At 46.2% G+C, this 20,000-nt stretch overlaps 1 protein-coding gene across 3 annotated transcripts in view; it reads left to right on the top strand.

Annotated features, from left to right (window-relative positions):
• The window catches only part of cacna1fb (calcium channel, voltage-dependent, L type, alpha 1F subunit), a 51,817-nt gene that overhangs the window by 3,025 nt on the left and 28,792 nt on the right, over nt 1-20,000 (top strand). For all 3 annotated transcript variants that reach the window (XM_084367182.1, XM_084367181.1, XM_084367180.1), the window contains exons 2-21: nt 174-274; nt 764-869; nt 6,034-6,173; nt 9,332-9,483; nt 9,561-9,713; nt 10,395-10,591; nt 10,694-10,797; nt 10,904-11,055; nt 12,829-12,903; nt 14,716-14,797; nt 14,900-14,926; nt 15,014-15,174; nt 16,851-17,076; nt 17,156-17,363; nt 17,483-17,603; nt 17,797-17,872; nt 17,964-18,024; nt 18,098-18,158; nt 18,580-18,682; nt 18,823-18,952. In XM_084367182.1, the coding sequence (XP_084223308.1) occupies nt 174-274; nt 764-869; nt 6,034-6,173; nt 9,332-9,483; nt 9,561-9,713; nt 10,395-10,591; nt 10,694-10,797; nt 10,904-11,055; nt 12,829-12,903; nt 14,716-14,797; nt 14,900-14,926; nt 15,014-15,174; nt 16,851-17,076; nt 17,156-17,363; nt 17,483-17,603; nt 17,797-17,872; nt 17,964-18,024; nt 18,098-18,158; nt 18,580-18,682; nt 18,823-18,952 (2,436 nt within the window). The remainder of the gene's footprint in view (nt 1-173; nt 275-763; nt 870-6,033; nt 6,174-9,331; nt 9,484-9,560; nt 9,714-10,394; nt 10,592-10,693; nt 10,798-10,903; nt 11,056-12,828; nt 12,904-14,715; nt 14,798-14,899; nt 14,927-15,013; nt 15,175-16,850; nt 17,077-17,155; nt 17,364-17,482; nt 17,604-17,796; nt 17,873-17,963; nt 18,025-18,097; nt 18,159-18,579; nt 18,683-18,822; nt 18,953-20,000) is intronic.

The following is a 20,000-nucleotide window of genomic DNA, read 5'->3' as shown; positions in this document are numbered from 1 at the left end:
ATGATGGTGGTGGAGATGATGGTGATGATGATGATGATGATGATGATGATGGTGGTGGTGGTGATGATGGTGGTGATGATGGTGATGGTGATGATGATGGTGATGGTAATGGTGATGATGAGGATGTTGATGATGTTGATGATGGTGATGATGTGCTCGCTCTTCCTCCTCAGGTCCAGGGCAGTAACCAGGTCCAGCGAGCTCCCAGAGCATTATATTGTCTGAAACTCAACAATCCAATCAGACGAGCTGCTCTCTCCATCGTCGAGTGGAAGTATCCTTTACGCCGACCAATCAGCTGTTACACCAGTTTACTCTGTTCTCTACTGAACAACATGTTAATGAGTCATTAGTTAAAGTAAGCACAGAGACCACCAGGGGAGACAAGATGTGCACATGATGGGACTGAAACTAACAATATTGTTGATACTTCATCAAAGAAAAAGAAAAAAAAAAAATAAAATAAAACATTGAACAACATTCAACCACTTCCTCAAAGGCTAATATAGAAGAACGTGATGTTAAATTCAGATCAGCTGTTCTGGGACTGAAAACTCAGAGTTGAGGGTGAGTCAGCGTTAGCCTCAGAGTTTGTTGAACCTCCTCTCTGGAATAGCCCTGGTGTTATAAAAGCATCGATATTTGGGAAAACAAATGAAGAGGAGCAATAACTTCATCAGTCAGATAGCTGGATGATAAATGACTTTGTTCAGTTAATAGTTTTACAGTTTTGTCCCTGCTGAGCTTCCTTAACGTGTCTCAGACCGTTTGATATCTTCATCCTGTTAGCCATCTTTGCTAATTGTGTCGCTCTGGGTGTTTCTAAACCGTTTCCTGAGGACGACTCCAACTCCACCAACCACGACCTGGTGAGATCACCTACACTACCACTACACAACCACTACACAACCACTACACAACTACACAACTCACCGCTACACAACTACACAACTCACCGCTACACAACCACACCACTCACACTACACAACCACACCACTACACAACCACACCACTCACACTACACAACCACACCACTCACACTACACAACCACACCACTACACAACTAACAGAAATGTAAATGACTGAATGAAGAGCAGAGGTTGAAGAGGACTCAGAGGAAGTAGGTTTGGGTTTGAGTGTGTCTGAGGTGAACAGACTCAGGTGGCATCAACGTTTCAGCCTCAGGTGAGTGTGTGTGTTCCTGCGTCAGGTGTGTGTGTGTGTGTGTGTGTGTGTGGTGTTTTCCTCTTTTGATGGAGCTAAGCTAACAGTTTACCTTCTGGAGCTTCACAGTAAAACAGGGTTGCATCATTCTCCTAAACAGCTGAAGTATCTGGAGACTCTGGTGGGAACTGACGGTCATATTGTTTGAAACAGACGTTTTATTTCTGAACGTAAAAGCAGCATGAATCACATTACGTGATATTAGATTTTCAGTGATGTGCAGTGAGGACAGCTGCTCATCCAACTGAGCGACTGGGGACATTTTTAAACATTTATTAATTTACAGTATTTGTCAACAAATATAATCTCTCATGATGACATTTATTATATTATTACAGCTGTTTTTTGTGATATTGTCATAAACGATGTGGCGAGACTGCAGCCTCCACAGGAGCAAACGCAATCATTTGATAGAAATAGCAAGGAAACACATGGGCCTACAGGCTTTTCTGTGAAATAAACATTCTGAAGCTCCATCTTGATACAAAGATTGTAGGTATTCCACATGCGCCGTTTGTTTACTTTTTCCTGGAGCGGCCTCATGCTGCGTTCCAGACAGAATCAGAGGTCAGAATTTCCCAGTTGAAATTTCCGATTTCCGACCTCCAAGCTTTCCAGATGCGTGCCATTCCCATTGTTGTGTGGTGTCAGATAACTGATTCTCCGTGAAGTCGGGGTAGATGGATTTGTGCCGAGTTCACAAGTAAGGACTCCGACTTTGAGTAACGTTCCAGTGTACTTTTTCTAGGAGGAGGTCGGAAAATTCCTACTGTACGAACGCAGCATTACTATGCGCGATGGCCACTGTGACGCACGAAAGCTGTCAATCTCAAGTTACTGACAGATTACTTCAGAGATATGGGCCGCGTTTCCCAGATTCGATCGTTCTTAAGGACTTAAGAAGGCTCTTAAGAAGGGTTCGGCTAAGAAGGAGCGCTAAGATACGGGTGTTTCCCAGACGCGTTCTTAACTGCCTTCTTAGGAGAACCTTAAGATCAAGCCAAAGAAGCTTCTGAAGAAGCTCTTAGTGGGAGCTGTCCACCGCGCTGCTGCTGTGCTGAATCAATCGATGCCAGGCAAATCGATCACCCACCTCTTTATCAGCGCATAAGTGTGTGTGTGTGTGTGTGCGCTGTCAGACCGGGCTGTCCAGGCAAAGAGATCCAACGGCCGTTGGATCTCCGCACGGGGCAGCCGGTACTTTGCCTGGACAGCCCGGTCTGACAGCACGTCCAGTGGGGAGAAGTGCAGACGCACGTATGCATTTATGTAAACTCTGGCTTCGCGCACGGCGACGCTGTTGGTTCGCAGGGAGAATGTGCTGTATTGCAGCCATGGTTTCTCACACGCGCGGACTTTGGCAACGCAGAGTAGCAGGGGAAGCCTCTCTGGATGAGGTTCAGCTGAGTTTAATACATCTGTTCCCTTGATATCTGTGAAATGCCACAGGGTTGTTTTTTTTTATGTGTAGTACTATAAACTCATATATGCAGATGTTGCGGAAAACTTAAACGTGTAATTCAATAAAAAGGTTTTTTTTCATCTACCATTTTCTTATTTTCTTTTCTTGCGCCAGTGGCCCGCAGCTATGAGCGCATTTCAACACTGAGCATTGTTTTATTATTTCGCAAAGTGGAGGATATAAATTTCCCTGACGCGCTTGATCACTGAGCATTCGGTCACTAAGAAGGCTGTTAAGAGTGGGTCAGCTCGATCTTACATTTCCTTCTTAGTGAAAGATCTTCTTAAGCTAAGAGCGACTCTGGGAAACACATCCTTCTTTCACAGCGTTCGTAAGAGCGCTCCTAAGAAGATCTTAGCACTTAAGAGCTTCTCAACGAATCTGGGAAACGCGGCCATTAACGTTAGCCTACATATTATTTGGATAGGATTCCCTTAAATAAACGTGATAAATGTAAGTTGTTTCATCATCGAAAATGTCATTTAGTATTAACACTGTTAGATAAATGGTTAGGTCAATTTGGTGATGCAAGTTCATTCTGAAAAAAAGAGTAATGAATGAATAATTGTTATGTTATTATACTGTTATGTACTTAAGCCTAAAGAGCCCCTCTGGTGCAGACACATAGAAACCTGCCGGAGGGTGCACTCACCTCCACTGATACAACTCTGAGGTATGTTTATTATCATGTGTGTCTGTCTCTGTAAACAAGAAGCTGCTTTACTGTGGAGGGTTTTCCACAGGATGTTCAGTCAGCTGATGTGAAGCTACTTACTGATAAAGGTCAAAGGTCACACATGGATCCAGTAAGTGATTGACAGGTCTGTTATCAGATCTGATCGGTGAGTTTCTGCTCCGATGGTTCAGCTCTCTCTCTCTCTGTCCTCTTTACGTCGATGACTCTCTACCTTCACTTACAGTCTGACTGTACGCACTGTTCATGAAGTCTTTTTATATCGAAGTGACGGCACGCCAACACTGTGTGTGTGTGTGTTGCTGTTGTTCTTTCATGCATGCTCACTGTTCCTTCCACTGTCACACGATCACATGACTCCTGCAGATGAACGAGAGAAGAATCAAAGCTGCAGAATGATTCATGTTTAAAGACGTGGCTCTGTGGAGCCTCTCTGCAGGGACTCCACATGATTCACAGGACAAATCAGACGTTTTCTCACGTAAAACACCAGTTGTGACCCGAGTGGCCACTTGCTGCCCAATAACATCTACTGAATGAAAGTTCATCCTTTCTCTCAACTTTTCTTTACTATAAATAATGCAGGACAGTGGATGTTGTAATTTACTGTTAAAGTAGGCCTATAAAATGATGGCAATATGTGTCGGTGATAGACACGTCATCCAAAGTGAACGCGAATAAAGTGCTAAGAAAACAGTTTGATAAAATGTTTGATAGTTTCATGTGTAAACAACCAGCGTGAAGCCCCGGCTTCTAAACGTCCTATCTGTCTCTTGTTAACGCAGCGTGCTACGAGTGACATGCGAACAGCCAATCATTTATCAGGTGTGTAGTTCAGGTGCACCATCACCATGTGTCACCATGTGACTAAAGAGCGTGTCAGAGGTGGTACTGTGGACTGCAGTTCTCCCAAACAGGCCGTGTTTCGCCTATAAACTGTTACTGCTGACTCACACAGTGTCTCTGGTTATGTTGCCTTTTTGTGGTCTGATAAGGCGACAAACACAGCGACCTCTTCAGCCTCTGTCCCGTCTTCTGATGCTCCTCTAGGTGTCACTCATCCTCTGTATCTGCCAGAGCGTCCCTGGGCTCATAGGCAGAGCAAACAGGCCGGCTCTGCCCGCCGCTGCTCCGCCATCGGCCTGTTTGCTCTGCCTATGAGCCCAGAGACACTGCAGCTGCGACAGCCAAAGTGGTCAATCCATTGCACCAGCTCTGCTGCTGCCGGGCCTACGTTAAAGGCTGATGGAGAGAACCAATGAAGGGAGGGTAAATGAGCAAGAAACCAACTGAATAAAATAACTGACCAATCAGGTAAGACTCTGTCCCTCTGTGCATCCTGATTGGTCAGGAAGTGAAGGCCTAACAGAGTGAAGGCTGCTGATCAGAGAGATTTAGAGCTGAGCAGAGGTGGAAGAGCCACAGAGCGAGACGAGAGACGGACATCTGAGGACTGTGTGTGTGTGTGTGTGTGTGTTTGAGAAGTGGACAAAAGGAGGACATTCTGTCTTCCTCAAAGGGCTGCTGGCTGTGAGAGTCCTCACAAGTATAGGAAGGCAAACCTGTGCGTGTGCGTGCGTGTGGCAGGGATGATGACGGATCGTTAATCCTCTGAAATGACACAAATTCTCCACATCCACGTTTACCAGGTCACACACACACAAACCGTCACTGAACATCCAGTGTCTGTCGTCCTCACCTCTGATAAACACAAACTGTCTCCAGTGTTGTTGGATTTATTGTCCAGATATAAACGTTGTGTTTCACAAACTAAACTCCAATCACCTCCATCGTTCTGATGTGGAAGCAGAAATCTGACTGCACAGAGACTTCGTGTTTCATCAGCTGATATTCATTTAGATTTTTACTTAAACAAATCATGAACTTGAATCACTTTTTCAATGAGGCTCCAACAATCTAAGTTCAATGATATCTGGAAGCAATGGAAAATGTACATTTCCCTGAAACGCCCTTCCTTTGTTTAAGTTTTTTTTTTTATATCAAGTTGTACTTGATTGATTATTTACTTTGCTGTAATATTGTGACAGAAAACACCCCATGTCCATGTTGTGTTACTTTATAAAAGGCTTTGTAAAAGGAAAAACAATAAATGTAAAAAAAACAAAAACAAATCATGAACTTATTATCTGCTGACGTAGAGGCTGATACTCTACCTATAATAATAATATTAATAATAATAATAATAATAATATTAATAATATAATAATATCGACCTGGTTCTGTCAGAAACAAACAGACATCAAAAAGGTGTTGTTTAATATGTTGAATATTTTGTAGTTTTGTTTCCGTCATCACTGGTGTGTGAAAATGTCAGTAATAACTTCAGCTGGCTGATCGGCCCATGTTTCTCGTACAGGGCAGGTATATTATCTGGACCAGTTTTCTGGTTGGGGAACGATTTATTTGCCATTAAATTTAATCCTCGTTCAGTCGTTTGACAGTTCAAACAGACTTGACAGATCTTGTCTACATGACGTGTAAAGAGTTTTTCCAGTAGTTGAGCTGAAATGTAAAGTCTTGTTGGTGGATTCATCCTCTGGAGAGCAGGAACAAACTCTGTCTGCTCCAACTGACGTCGTGCCCTGTTTTTAATGATCCTGTGTGTAAAGGATCACGTTCTGTCTGTTTCAGGAACAAGTGGAGTACGTCTTCCTCATCATCTTCACTGTGGAGACCTTCCTTAAAATCTTGGCCTACGGCCTGGTGATGCACCCCAGCTCCTACATCCGCAATGGCTGGAACCTGCTTGACTTTGTCATCGTCATCGTAGGGTAAGAAAACTGGACACCTGATGGATGTCAGACCCTGGTCCTGTCCTCAGACCCTGGTCCTGTCCTCAGACCCTGGTCCTGTCCTCAGACTCTGGTCCTGTTCAGACCCTGGTCCTTCCCTCAGACTCTGGTCCTGTCCTCAGACTCTGGTCCTGTCCTCAGACTCTGGTCCTGTTCAGACCCTGGTCCTTCCCTCAGACTCTGGTCCTGTCCTCAGACTCTGGTCCTGTCCTCAGACTCTGGTCCTGTTCAGACTCTGGTCCTGTCCTCAGACTCTGGTCCTGTTCAGACCCTGATCCTGCCCTCAGACTCTGGTCCTGTCCTCAGACTCTGGTCCTGTTCAGACCCTGGTCCTTCCCTCAGACTCTGGTCCTGTCCTCAGACTCTGGTCCTGTCCTCAGACTCTGGTCCTGTTCAGACCCTGGTCCTGCCCTCAGACTCTGGTCCTGTCCTCAGACTCTGGTCCTGTTCAGACTCTGGTCCTGCCCTCAGACTCTGGTCCTGCCCTCAGACTCTGGTCCTGTTCAGACTCTGGTCCTTCCCTCAGACTCTGGTCCTGTTCAGACTCTGGTCCTTCCCTCAGACTCTGGTCCTGTTCAGACCCTGGTCCTGCCCTCAGACCCTGGTCCTGCCCTCAGACTCTGGTCCTGTCCTCAGACTCTGGTCCTGTTCAGACTCTGGTCCTGTCGTCAGACTCTGGTCCTGTTCAGATCCTGGTCCTGTCCTCAGACTCTGGTCCTGTTCAGACCCTGGTCCTGTCGTCAGACTCTGGTCCTGTTCAGACCCTGGTCCTGTCCTCAGACTCTGGTCCTGTTCAGACTCTGGTCCTGCCCTCAGACTCTGGTCCTGTCCTCAGACTCTGGTCCTGTTCAGACCCTGGTCCTGTTCAGACTCTGGTCCTGCCCAGACCCTGGTCCTGTTCAGACTCTGGTCCTGTTCAGACTCTGGTCCTGCCCAGACTCTGGTCCTGTTCAGACTCTGGTCCTGCCCTCAGACTCTGGTCCTGTCCTCAGACTCTGGTCCTGCCCTCAGACCCTGGTCCTGTCCTCAGACCCTGGTCCTGTCCTCAGACTCTGGTCCTGTTCAGACTCTGGTCCTGCCCTCAGACTCTGGTCCTGTCCTCAGACTCTGGTCCTGTTCAGACCCTGGTCCTGTTCAGACTCTGGTCCTGCCCAGACCCTGGTCCTGTTCAGACTCTGGTCCTGTTCAGACTCTGGTCCTGCCCAGACTCTGGTCCTGTTCAGACTCTGGTCCTGCCCTCAGACCCTGGTCCTGTCCTCAGACTCTGGTCCTGTCCTCAGACCCTGGTCCTGTTCAGACCCTGGTCCTGTCCTCAGACTCTGGTCCTGTCCTCAGACTCTGGTCCTGTTCAGACCCTGGTCCTGTCCTCAGACTCTGGTCCTGTTCAGACCCTGGTCCTGTTCAGACCCTGGTCCTGTCCTCAGACTCTGGTCCTGTCCTCAGACTCTGGTCCTGTTCAGACCCTGGTCCTGTCCTCAGACTCTGGTCCTGCCCTCAGACTCTGGTCCTGTTCAGACCCTAGTCCTGTCCTCAGACTCTGGTCCTGTTCAGACCCTGGTCCTGTCCTCAGACTCAGCTCTCTGGTGTCCTCTGTTGCTCTCCTGAGTCTCTCTGTGAAGTTGAAGCAGTGGTTAAGGAGATGAAGCAGTAAATTGGATGTGACTGCAGTCGACTCTGCAGCTTCCTGTCTTGTGGTCAGCGGAGGAACAAACCCTCCAGCGACGCCACAGTTTATCTCATTTTAGTGTTTTTGTGATGAGTGTTTGTGACAGCTGACTGTGATCACTGCACACTGCAACTAAATATACACATCCGTCCTCCCACAATAAACCTCCGCTGTCACAACATAACCAGAGTCCCTGCAGTGAAACAGGAAATTTGACCCACCACTCTGGTGTTAACGCTGTCTTGCTGCAGGGCTGCTGCACCTCTGGTTCTCCTCTCAGGCTCCTGAAGAACTGAATGTTGGAGTCCATAGACAAACTCCTGAAACACCAGAAAGGCAGCTGCAGTCACCTTCTGTTTCTTCTGAGTGTGACTTAATATCTCATGATCACAGCACAATGTGATGGACATGATGTCCACAGATGTGATGAACTGATGAAGTCATCAGAGGTTTGTATCGACACAAACAGAAAGCAGCCGACTCGATATGAAAGAGAACAACTTGTTTCAGTTCAGCCTGTAGAAACCAGACGGTCACCTGCCGAGGTCACACTGAGTCCTGCAGGTCCTGAGCTTCGTCCTCCATGTTGGTTAATGTCCTCGCCGCAGGAAGCTGACGTGACTTGGGACGACCTCTGGGCGATGATGATGAAGCCTGTTGTCATGGTAACCCTGCCTGAGGACACTCTGTTCCACTTTACAGTCAGAGATGATGCACCGAGAGGCTCCTGTATGTGGGACACTCAGGGTTTCTGTAGGCCTTCAGTGTTCTGACTCAACACAGAGGAAGAAAAAACTGGATTCACACCAGTTCTGAATAACCAGTCAGAGTCTGTTCAGACGAGGTATCAACAACCGTCCCCAGTGATCTGATCAGTGTTCAGCTCTGTCTGTCACTTCACAGCTACATCAACCTGCGTCTGAGTGACCTCAGCCATGTGATGTCACTTCCTGCTCTGTATGAAACAAACCCGTCCATCACTGACAAACAGACTCCATGTTTCTCCTCAAAGACAGAAAGAAGTTCATGCAGAACATTTGCTGAATTTACAAGAAGGAACAAATAAGTCAGAATCAGTCAGAGACAGAGTTTCACACAGTTTATAAAGTGTCTCCAACTCAACAACTCACTAAACTGACACATTTGTTAAGGGAGTCTGGGGACAAAGAAGTCGCCTATACTGGTTACTGAAACATGAGCGTTTGAAATAACCTTTGTGGCCATTCGATTAGAGTTCACGATGCATTAAAGGGCTCCTAAATGTATCTGTCCGACCAAAACGATTTTTATGTTTTTATTAATTGATATCGGATCATTTGAATCTGCAACCCAGCTATATTCACACCCACACATTAATGTATGCAGATGACACTGTGCTGTCAATCATGATCAGAGTGTTTCTGCAAGATGGATTTTAAACATCGATCTTTCTCTTCTTCTTCTGATGTTTTTGCTGTCTTTGTCTGTGCAGGTTATTCAGCGTGGTCTTGGAGACGATGACTCATAAATCTGGTGAGCAGGCGACGACTCATCATGTTCCAGGGAAACCTGGAGGTTTGGACGTCAAAGCTCTGAGAGCCTTCAGAGTCCTGAGGCCCCTCAGACTGGTTTCTGGAGTCCCCAGTGAGTTTACTGGACTGCTGTGTGTGTGTGTGTGTTCTGTATTGTTGTACATGTGTAAAGCTGTGTGTGTCTGTCAGGTCTGCAGATTGTGTTGAACTCTATCATGAAGGCGATGGTTCCTCTGCTCCACATCGCTCTGCTGGTTCTCTTCGTCATCATCATCTACGCCATCATCGGCCTGGAGCTCTTCATAGGACGCATGCACAGGACCTGCTACTACATACGATCAGGTACACACAGACACACACACACACACACACACACACACACACACAGGGGCAGAGGGAGATCAGACTATTTCCAGGCCAACTCTGTGATCAGAGCTTGAAATATCTTCACATTAACAAACAGTTCACAGTAACCTCAGTCAAACATTTCTGGAGCTTCACAGTAAAACAGAGTTGCAGCGTTCTGCTGAACACCTGAAGCAGCTGGAGATGATTTAAACATCAGATGTCTCCATGCAGCTCGTCTGCTGTGATCTCAGAGATCACAACCTGATCTGAGGAGATGATGTTTAACCCTTTATTAACATGAAGTCTTCACTGTAGCTGTTGAGCTAACAGTGCTAGCTAACATGCACCCCATCTGAAGTGTGAGGGTGTAAGTAACATGTTTTCAGATCAGATTGTGATCTCTGGGCTTCTGCAGAGTGAACAGTCGGCTGTCACACATCTATCCGATAATTTCATTGTGTCCATCAAACAGGGATTATTCTGTTCTTCATCCACGTTGGACATATGAAGAAATCCCTCCTCTGTCTCTGCAACATTTAAAGTTGTAATAATAATGAAAACATTTGTCAGAATAAAGGAGACATAAATTAACTGAATAAAATTCAGAGATTTAAAATATAATTCCTTAACGAGCAGATTAATAATCTCCACTCTTAATTTAATCTCTTGTTCCAGATAATTACGTGGAGGACGACCCGGTGCCGTGTGCGTTTGCCGGTCACGGTCGTCAGTGTAACATTAATGGCTCGGAGTGTCGGGGGAGGTGGGACGGACCCAACGGAGGAATCACCAACTTCGACAACTTCTTCTTCGCCATGTTGACGGTGTTCCAGTGCATCACGATGGAGGGCTGGACCGACGTCCTCTACTGGGTAGAAGCCTCCTGCTCTCTGTCTTCATGTGGTAACAGACACACCTGTCTGTCTTCTGTCTCACTGTCCTGACTGTGTGTGTGTCTCTGTGTGTGTGTGCAGATGAACGATGCCATCGGGTTCGAGCTGCCCTGGGTTTATTTTGTCAGTCTGGTGATTTTCGGATCGTTCTTCGTTCTCAACCTGGTTCTGGGAGTCCTCAGCGGGTTTGTCACCTCTCTGATGAAATGTTTTAGTTTCACAGGTCTGTTGAGGCTCGCTGGTGTTTGTTTAAGGTTTAAATGTTGTGTGAACGTTGTGTGAACGTTGCAGAGAGTTCAGTAAGGAGAGGGAGAAGGCGAAGGCTCGTGGAGATTTCCAGAAGCTGAGGGAGAAGCAGCAGATGGAGGAGGATCTGTGTGGGTACATGGACTGGATCACTCAGGCCGAGGACATGGACGAGCTGGACGAGGACGGAAACCCACGTAAGACAGAGTGTGTGTGTGTGTGTGTGTGTGTGTGTGTGTGTGTGTGTGTGTGTGTGTGTGTCAGCAGTGCCTCGTTTATTAGCACTTAATGAAAACATCAGTCAGTGACATCAAGTTAATGGATGTCAATTAATGAAGCCAATTAAAACTCATTAGTTGGTCAGTGAGGCAGAAACTCATCAGATGTCAGCTGTGACATCATCACTAACCAGTGGTGGAGTGTAACTAAGTACATTTACTAGTACTGTACTGAAGTCTTGAGGTACTTTATGTTACAACTGTACTTTTACCTGAAACTGATGTGAAAGATCCACATTCACATGAAAACTCAGCTGGTTTCATGTCTTTTATTCACACATGATGAGTGAGTCAGTATTATCAGCTGGTACCGGCCCGTCACAGACGGATCTGTGTAAATGTTTCTCTCTATCGGTCGATATGAAGCTGTTTAGTTTGACAGAACATGATGTCAGAGAAGATCCTTGAGTTGGTTTATAATTATTACACTTCCAGTGAAGTTACTGTATATGGGCCGATATCTGGTCCTGAGAATTCTTTACTCCTTAATATCAGTGTTGGTATTGATCCAAACATCACTTATCAGTTGGGTTCTATATATGTGTGTGTGTGTGTGTGTGTGTGTGTGTGTGTGTGTGTGTGTGTGTGTGTGTGTGTGTGTACATGTATCAGTGAACCTTCAGATACGTCTGGATAAAATAATCAAAAATGGTCGTAGGGTTGAATTTGACTTTGTTTTCTACGAGCAACAAACTCAAACAAACCCTCAGGAGCTGAAATTAACTGAACCGTTTTATTCCATGTTTTATCGTCCACCCAACACGATGCAGAAACCAGGTTCTGTAGCTGACCCACTCATTGACAGAAGGTATCACACAGTGACAGCAGTCCTGGTCCTGACTGGTTTCCAAACAACATCCAGAGTCATCTCTGTCTGAGACTCAGACAGTCGAGTCAGTAGATTCCTACAGCCTGTGTAATGAAACCCAGTTTACTGCTCCAGAACTTAGGCCGGTCCTCAGTACGACATGGCATCAGAGACGAGCTGTAGAGTTGGGTCAGCGTCACAGGTGTTTTAAAGCTGGTTGGTCCGTGTTGATGGATGCACGTCTGTGTGAAGTCCAAGAGTCAAAATGGTGTCGTTGGTGTGCTGTCAGGCTGATTTGAGCATATTGTAAATGTCTAGTTGACCAATCAGATTGCTTGGTCAGAACGACTTGTTGTATAATGTCTCTCTGTCTGTCTGTCTGCCTGTCTGTCTCTCTGTCTGTCTGCCTGTCTGTCTCTCTGTCTGTCTCTCTGTCTGTCTGTCTGTCTGTCTCTCTGCCTGTCTGTCTCTCTGTCTCTCTGCCTGTCTGTCTCTCTGTCTGTCTGCCTGTCTGTCTCTCTGTCTGTCTCTCTGCCTGTCTGTCTGTCTGCCTGTCTCTCTGTCTCTCTGTCTGTCTGTCTGCCTGTCTGTCTCTCTGTCTGTCTCTCTGTCTGTCTGTCTGTCTCTCTGTCTGTCTGTCTGCCTGTCTCTCTGTCTCTCTGTCTGTCCGTCTGCCTGTCTGTCTCTCTGTCTGTCTCTGTCTGTCTGTCTCTCTGCCTGTCTGTCTGCCTGTCTCTCTGTCTCTCTGTCTGTCCCTCTGTCTGTCTGTCTGTCTGTCTCTCTGCCTGTCTCTCTGTCTGTCTCTCTGTCTGTCTGTCTGCCTGTCTCTCTGTCTGTCTGTCTGTCTGTCTGTCTGCCTGTCTGTCTGCCTGTCTCTCTGTCAGGTCCGTCTCTTGGTGATCTGTCTGATAAGAAGAGAGGGAAGTTTGGATGGTTCAGTCACTCTAATGAAACACACGGTGAGACTTTGTTCTTTGTCATCAGAAACATCAAGTGTGTGTATCACTTCAACACACACACACACACACACACTGTACGTGCTGCAGGTGTGTGTGTGTGTGTGTGTGTGTGTGTGTGTGTGTGTGTGTGTGTGTGTGTGTGTGTGTCAGTCTAAATGTAGACAGACTTCAGTGTGTCCCTGTTTCATATCTGGGTCTCTGTGTGTCCTCGTATCCATCTGACCTTGTTTCTAATCTGAGTGTCAGCGAAGCAGCTGCACAACGTACAGACGGAGAATTAATCATTTCAACAATGTGATTAATGTATATAATATATATCATATAATATACATATATATGTGTATATGTATATGTATATGTGTGTATATATATATATATATATATGTGTGTGTGTGTGTGTGTGTGTATGTATATATATATACATATATATATATATATATATACATATTTATATATATACACATATACTAGGGGTGTAACAATACATGTATTTGTATTGAAGCGTTTCGGTACAGGGCGTTCGGTTCGGTACAGGGCGTTCGGTTCGGTACAGGGCGTTCGGTTCGGTACAGGGCGTTCGGGGCGTTCGGTTCGGTACAGGGCGTTCGGGGCGTTCGGTTCGGTACAGGGCGTTCGGGGCGTTCGGTTCGGTACAGGGCGTTCGGGGCGTTCGGTTCGGTACAGGGCTGTGCACGGGTGAGTTTCCAGAAGGGAAGTTGCATGTGTTTATTTTCTGCCTGCAGCTACACGTGCAGCTAGTTTACATCATGGCTAACGCTAGCGCGAAACCAGAGCTTGAAGACCCTCCCTTGTCGCTTAAGTCTCCTGCTTGAGAACACTTCGGTTTCCTGGTTAAATATTGCAACGGAGAAAGACGAGTCCTGCACGGTGCAGCTCCTCCGAACAGCTGGAGAAACGAAACCGAGGAATTCCTGTGACAATTACATAATCACACACGACTGCAGTTATACGTGTTATAAACACAACAACACGAAGTGTTCCCGACTGAAGGATCAGAAGAAGAGCGCGTATTTGTCTCTTTTTTGAGGTGTTTTATTTTGAAAATCAACCGGATGTATTGTTGTTGTTTCATGTCTGACTTCCTGTCTGCTCTGTGCTAAATTTGGCTGAATCTCTGCGTTGTGCCGCGGCACTTGAAACGGCACCACCCGAGTGTGAAAATCACTGCTACAAGAAAAAAAAATGACTTTGGCAAACAAGCAGCAACTCAGCCCGTACGAACAGCACACCAGCGCAAACCTGGCAGAGGGACTTAAAGAGACAGTGACAATAATTTATTTAACTCATTACCAGGCAGCACTTTACAACAGCGATCTATTTTTTTATTTATTTTCTTTTTTTGTATAATGTTACAATAAATTGTTGGTTTACAAAAGTTCCAAATAAACAACAAGCAAATTTATGTTTTGCATTTTGTTCCCGTACTGTACCGAAAATGAACCGAACCGTGACCTCAAAACCGAGATACGTATCGAACCGTGATTTTTGTGTATTGTTACACCCCTAATATATATATATATAATAATATAAACTGGACTTGTACTTGTAATCTCAGCCGATCTCTTCTACAAATACTTACATATAATACTAATATACAAATAAAGTTCTCCCTCAGACGTCTGACATGTGTTTGGTACATTAAAGGGAAAAGCTGGGGAAAAGTAACTAAAAGAAGAATTTGATATACACACATATATATACATATATATATGTGTGTATATATGTGTGTGTATGTGGATGTGTTCAACTAATAATAATACTAATGATAAAGTGTGTCCCTGTGTGTGTCAGCGAGTCTTCCTGCCAGTGAAACAGCCTCTGAAAACACTGTGAACATTGACGAGGAACACACCAACTGCTGCCAGGCCTGCTGGTAACACGCACGCACACACACACACACACACACACACACACACACACACACACACACACAGTGTCTGTGAGCTGTTCACTGACTCCAGTTTGGTGTTTTCAGCTCTCGAATGATGAAGATCGGCTGCTGGTGAGTTCACTGACCGTCAGACATTTTAATCCCTCACAGGCGTCAGTCTAACGTCTCCGTCTCCTCCCGTCTCCTCCCGTCTCTCAGTCGGACGTTACGTCGGTGGAATCGAGTCTGTCGCAGGAACTGTCGCACCGCTGTCAAATCGGTGACCTTCTATTGGCTCGTTCTGCTCCTCGTCTTCCTCAACACCTCCCTCAGTGCCTCTGAGCACTACAACCAACCTAACTGGCTGACTCAAGTCCAAGGTAGCAACACACACACACGCATAGAGTAGAAATACTCTGTTACAAGTAAAAGTACTGTGTTTTTAATCTGACTGAAGAAAAGTACAAAAATATCAGCATCAAAATATACTTAGAGTAAAAGTACTGATTGGACAGAGAGGCTGAATCTGTCACCAAAGATCAATAAAGTCTCGTATTGATTATATTTGAAATATTATGTAGTTGAGTAGAAGCATAAAGTAGCATGAAACATAAATACTCAAGTATTTATAAAGTATAAGTACCTCAAATTCTCCTTTTAGTTACTTTTCCCCAGCGCACAGCTTTAATGTACCAAACACACGTCAGACGTCTGAGGGAGAACTTTATGTGTATATTAGTATTATATGTAAGTATTTGTAGAAGAGATCAGCTGAGATTACAAGTACAAGTACAAGTACAAGCCCAGTTTCTCACATTAACCAAAGGGGAAATCCTCCAAAAATAAGAAGCTGTGTATGAAATGTTTGTGATTCTGCAGCCTACAGTCTGAACCAGACATGACACCACACAGACATGACCTCACACAGACATGACCTCACACAGACATGACCTCACACAGACATGACATCACACAGACATGACCTCACACAGACATGACCTCACACAGACATGACCTCACACAGACATGACATCACACAGACATGACCTCATAAAGACATGACCTCACACAGACATGACCTCACACAGACATGACCTCACACAGACATGACCTCATAAAGACATGACATCACACAGACATGACATCACACAGACATGACCTCACACAGACATGACCTCATAAAGACATGACCTCACACAGACATGACATCATAAAGACATGACCTCACACAGACATGACATCACACAGACATGACCTCATAAAGACATGACCTCATAAAGACATGACATCACACAGACATGACATCACACAGACATGGCCTCAGAAAGACATGACATCACACAGACATGACATCACACAGACATGACATCACACAGACATGGCCTCATAAAGACATGACCTCATAAAGACATGACATCACACAGACATGACATCACACAGACATGACATCACACAGACATGGCCTCATAAAGACATGACCTCATAAAGACATGACCTCACACAGACATGACATCACACAGACATGACATCACATAGACATGACCTCACACAGACATGACCTCATAAAGACATGACCTCATAAAGACATGGCCTCATAAAGACATGACATCACACAGACATGACATCACACAGACATGACATCACACAGACATGACCTCACACAGACATGACCTCATAAAGACATGACATCACACAGACATGACCTCACACAGACATGACCTCACACAGACATGACCTCATAAAGACATGACATCACACAGACATGACATCACACAGACATGGCCTCATAAAGACATGACCTCATAAAGACATGACCTCACACAGACATGACCTCATAAAGACATGACATCACACAGACATGACATCACACAGACATGACATCACACAGACATGGCCGCATAAAGACATGACCTCACACAGACATGACATCACACAGACATGACATCACACAGACATGGCCTCATAAAGACATGACCTCACACAGACATGACATCACACAGACATGACATCACACAGACATGGCCTCATAAAGACATGACCTTGTCTCTCTCTGCAGACATCGCCAACAAGGTGCTGCTGTCTCTGTTCACCGTGGAGATGCTGCTGAAGATGTACAGTCTGGGATTGGCTCATTACTTTGTGGCGTTCTTCAACCGCTTCGACTGCTTCGTGGTGTGCGGCGGCATCGTGGAGACGATCCTGGTGGAGCTGGAGATCATGCCTCCTCTGGGCATCTCGGTGCTGCGCTGCGTCCGCCTGCTCAGGATCTTCAAGGTCACACGGTGAGAAACCACACCTGACCCAGGTGTTCATGCAGCTCCTTATCTGCTCCCGCTCTGATGTCACTCTCTGTCTGCTCAGCCATTGGACGGCTCTGTCCAATCTGGTGGCGTCTCTGCTGAACTCCATGAAGTCCATCGCCTCCCTGCTGCTGCTGCTCTTCCTCTTCCTCATCATCTTCGCTCTGCTCGGCATGCAGCTGTTCGGAGGGAAGTTCAACTTCGACGAGACGCAGACCAAACGCAGCACCTTCGACGCCTTCCCACAGGCGCTGCTCACCTGCTTCCAGGTAACACACCTGAGGCTCCCCACACCACCTGCTGTCACCTGCAGCCCGTCCTCAGCAGACAAACAAGCATGTAGATCTTTGTGAGTTGGTGTGATGACGCTGGTGTTGACTGTGTGTAGATCCTGACCGGTGAGGACTGGAACGTGGTCATGTATGACGGCATCATGGCGTACGGAGGCCCCGTGTTTCCAGGGATGATCGTCTGCGTTTACTTCGTCATCCTCTTCATCTGTGGTAACTGTATCCTTCACCATGTCCAGTGGGTCACAACTTGTGGGTCAGGACCCCCCAAATCTGAGAGGTCATCATGAAGAAATAAACAAACTTCTGATTCACAAATATAAAATCATTTTTGTATTCTTTGAGTGAAATATTGAACATTTGACCTCTTTGAATTCAAATTAAAGGTTGTTACGTGTTCTTAGCGTGTCAGACATCCTGCTGAACGTCTTCTTGGCCATCGCTGTGGACAACCTGGCTGGAGGAGACGGGGACGACAAGAAGAAAGAGTGAGTGATGGAGTAGAGAGAGGGGTAGAAAAGACATAAATAGTCAGAACAGAACGGTTTCTTATTTCCTGCCTGTTTCCTGTTTGTCCAGGAAGAAGCCGGAGGGAGCAGAGGAGGAGGAGGAGGAGATGGAGGCTGAAGAAGAAGTGAAGGTGAACATGGAGACCTGACTCTTATCTGGACTGTTGAATGTGACTCCGTCAGTCTGACTGTTTGTCTCCACAGGTGGACATCGATGAAGACACCGAGTACGAGGAGGAGGAGGAGCTTCCTGAAGGAGAGGACGGTCGGTTCTGAAATAATGGGTCGAGTCATGTTCATGAGATGTTGTAGTTTTATTTAAAGATTTGAAGGAGGGCTGATCATCCTCCTCCTCTCCTCCTCTCCTGTCCTCTCTCCTCCTCTCCTCCTCCTCTCCTCTCCTCTCCTCTCCTCTCCTCTCCTCTCCTCTCCTCTCCTCTTTCCTCCTCTGCTCCTCTCCTCTCCTCTCCTCTCCTCTCCTCTCTCCTCCTCTCCTCTCCTCTTTCCTCCTCTCCTCCTCTCCTCTCCTCTCCTCTCCTCCTCTCCTCTCCTCTCCTCCTCCTCTCCTCTCCTCTCCTCTCCTCTCCTCTCCTCCTCCTCTCCTCTCCTCTCCTCTCCTCTCCTCTCCTCTCCTCTCCTCTCCTCTCCTCCTCTCCTCCTCCTCTCCTCTCCTCTCCTCTCCTCAGATGGAGGAGTCCAGTTAAAGATGGCTGACCTGGCTCCTCCTAAGGAGAAGGTTCTTCCTATCCCAGAAGGCAGTGCGTTCTTCTGCCTCAGCAAGACAAACCCGTAAGTCTGACTACACCTGGTCACCATATTTTACTGTTAGCATTAGCATTAGCATGTCGCGCCTCTTGTAGGGACTGGTTCTGGTCTTGGTTAACAGGAACTCTCTCTGTCTGTCTGTCTGTCTGTCTGTCTGTCTCCAGTATCCGTGTGGCCTGTCACACTCTGATCCACCACCACATCTTCACCAACCTCATCCTCGTCTTCATCATCCTCAGCAGCTGCTCATTGGCTGCTGAGGATCCAATCAGAGCCCACTCCTTCAGGAACAACGTGAGTATGTTAGCCTGTTAGCATGTAGCTGCAGCCTGCCAGCTGGAGGAGCGTGGTGTCAGTTAATCACTCTGTACTGTTTTAAGTGAAAACTCAACTCTTGATTTGATTGGTTCCTGCTGTGTGAGTGACATCACTAACAGATGATTCAGTTCAGATGAAATTCTTGTCAACAGAAAACTAGCACTGTGGCTAAGCTAACAGCGGAAGGTAGTCAGAACTGAGCCAATCAGAGCTGATTGGGGTTCAGCGAGGTCTTATCATCGCTCCGTAGGTGATGATGTCGTCGACACACCGCTGTGGTTTGAGCGGGGGGGCGGGGCTTCAGCAGATTACACAGCAGAAGTGGGTCAGTGACTAACCGGGTTAAAGAGGAAACACATGGAAACACATGGAGAGAGAAAATCACCAGTTTACTGTCTGATCCAGAGAGAACTGTACACACACACACACACACACACACACACACACACACACACACACACACACACACACACACACAACCTGACACACTCATTTTGCAGCAGCTGTCTTCATGCAAGACGTAGCAATTAGCAGCAGCTGGGGAACAAAATGACTTCTAACATACAATCAACACACACACACACAGGATGTTAACCCTGTATTAACCACTTCTGATCTTAATTTAAAAACTAATTATAAAAATACATACATAAAAATTTAATTTTCATCTAAAACTATATTCTGGTGCTGACTCGTCTGGACTTGACATTGACCTGACTTGGGGCTTCGTGTCTTACAGGTCGTGACGTTGGATTCATTGTCTCAATGAATTAGTGGTTTTGGGTAAAACCGGTTTCAATTAAGTTTGTGATGAGAATGTTGTACTTCATGTAGGAATGTGAACTGAAGTCTTATTCAGAGAGCCTGTTTAGCGTGAACTGTGACCTGTGACCTTGTTTTATGACCCATGTAAGGTTCTGAGTAATCACTGAAGGTAAACACTGCAGGAGGGCATGAATTAGTAGTTGTTAGAGTGTAAACACACCCAGAGAGAGAGACAGCTTTCTGGACTATAAAAAAAACC

The sequence above is a fragment of the Pagrus pagrus genome, assembly GCF_965226575.1.
Source record: "Pagrus pagrus genome assembly, chromosome: 11".
Classification (NCBI taxonomy): Eukaryota; Metazoa; Chordata; class Actinopteri; order Spariformes; family Sparidae; genus Pagrus; species Pagrus pagrus.
Note: the sequence above shows the minus strand (reverse complement) of the source record. Positions and strands in the feature narration are given on the sequence as shown.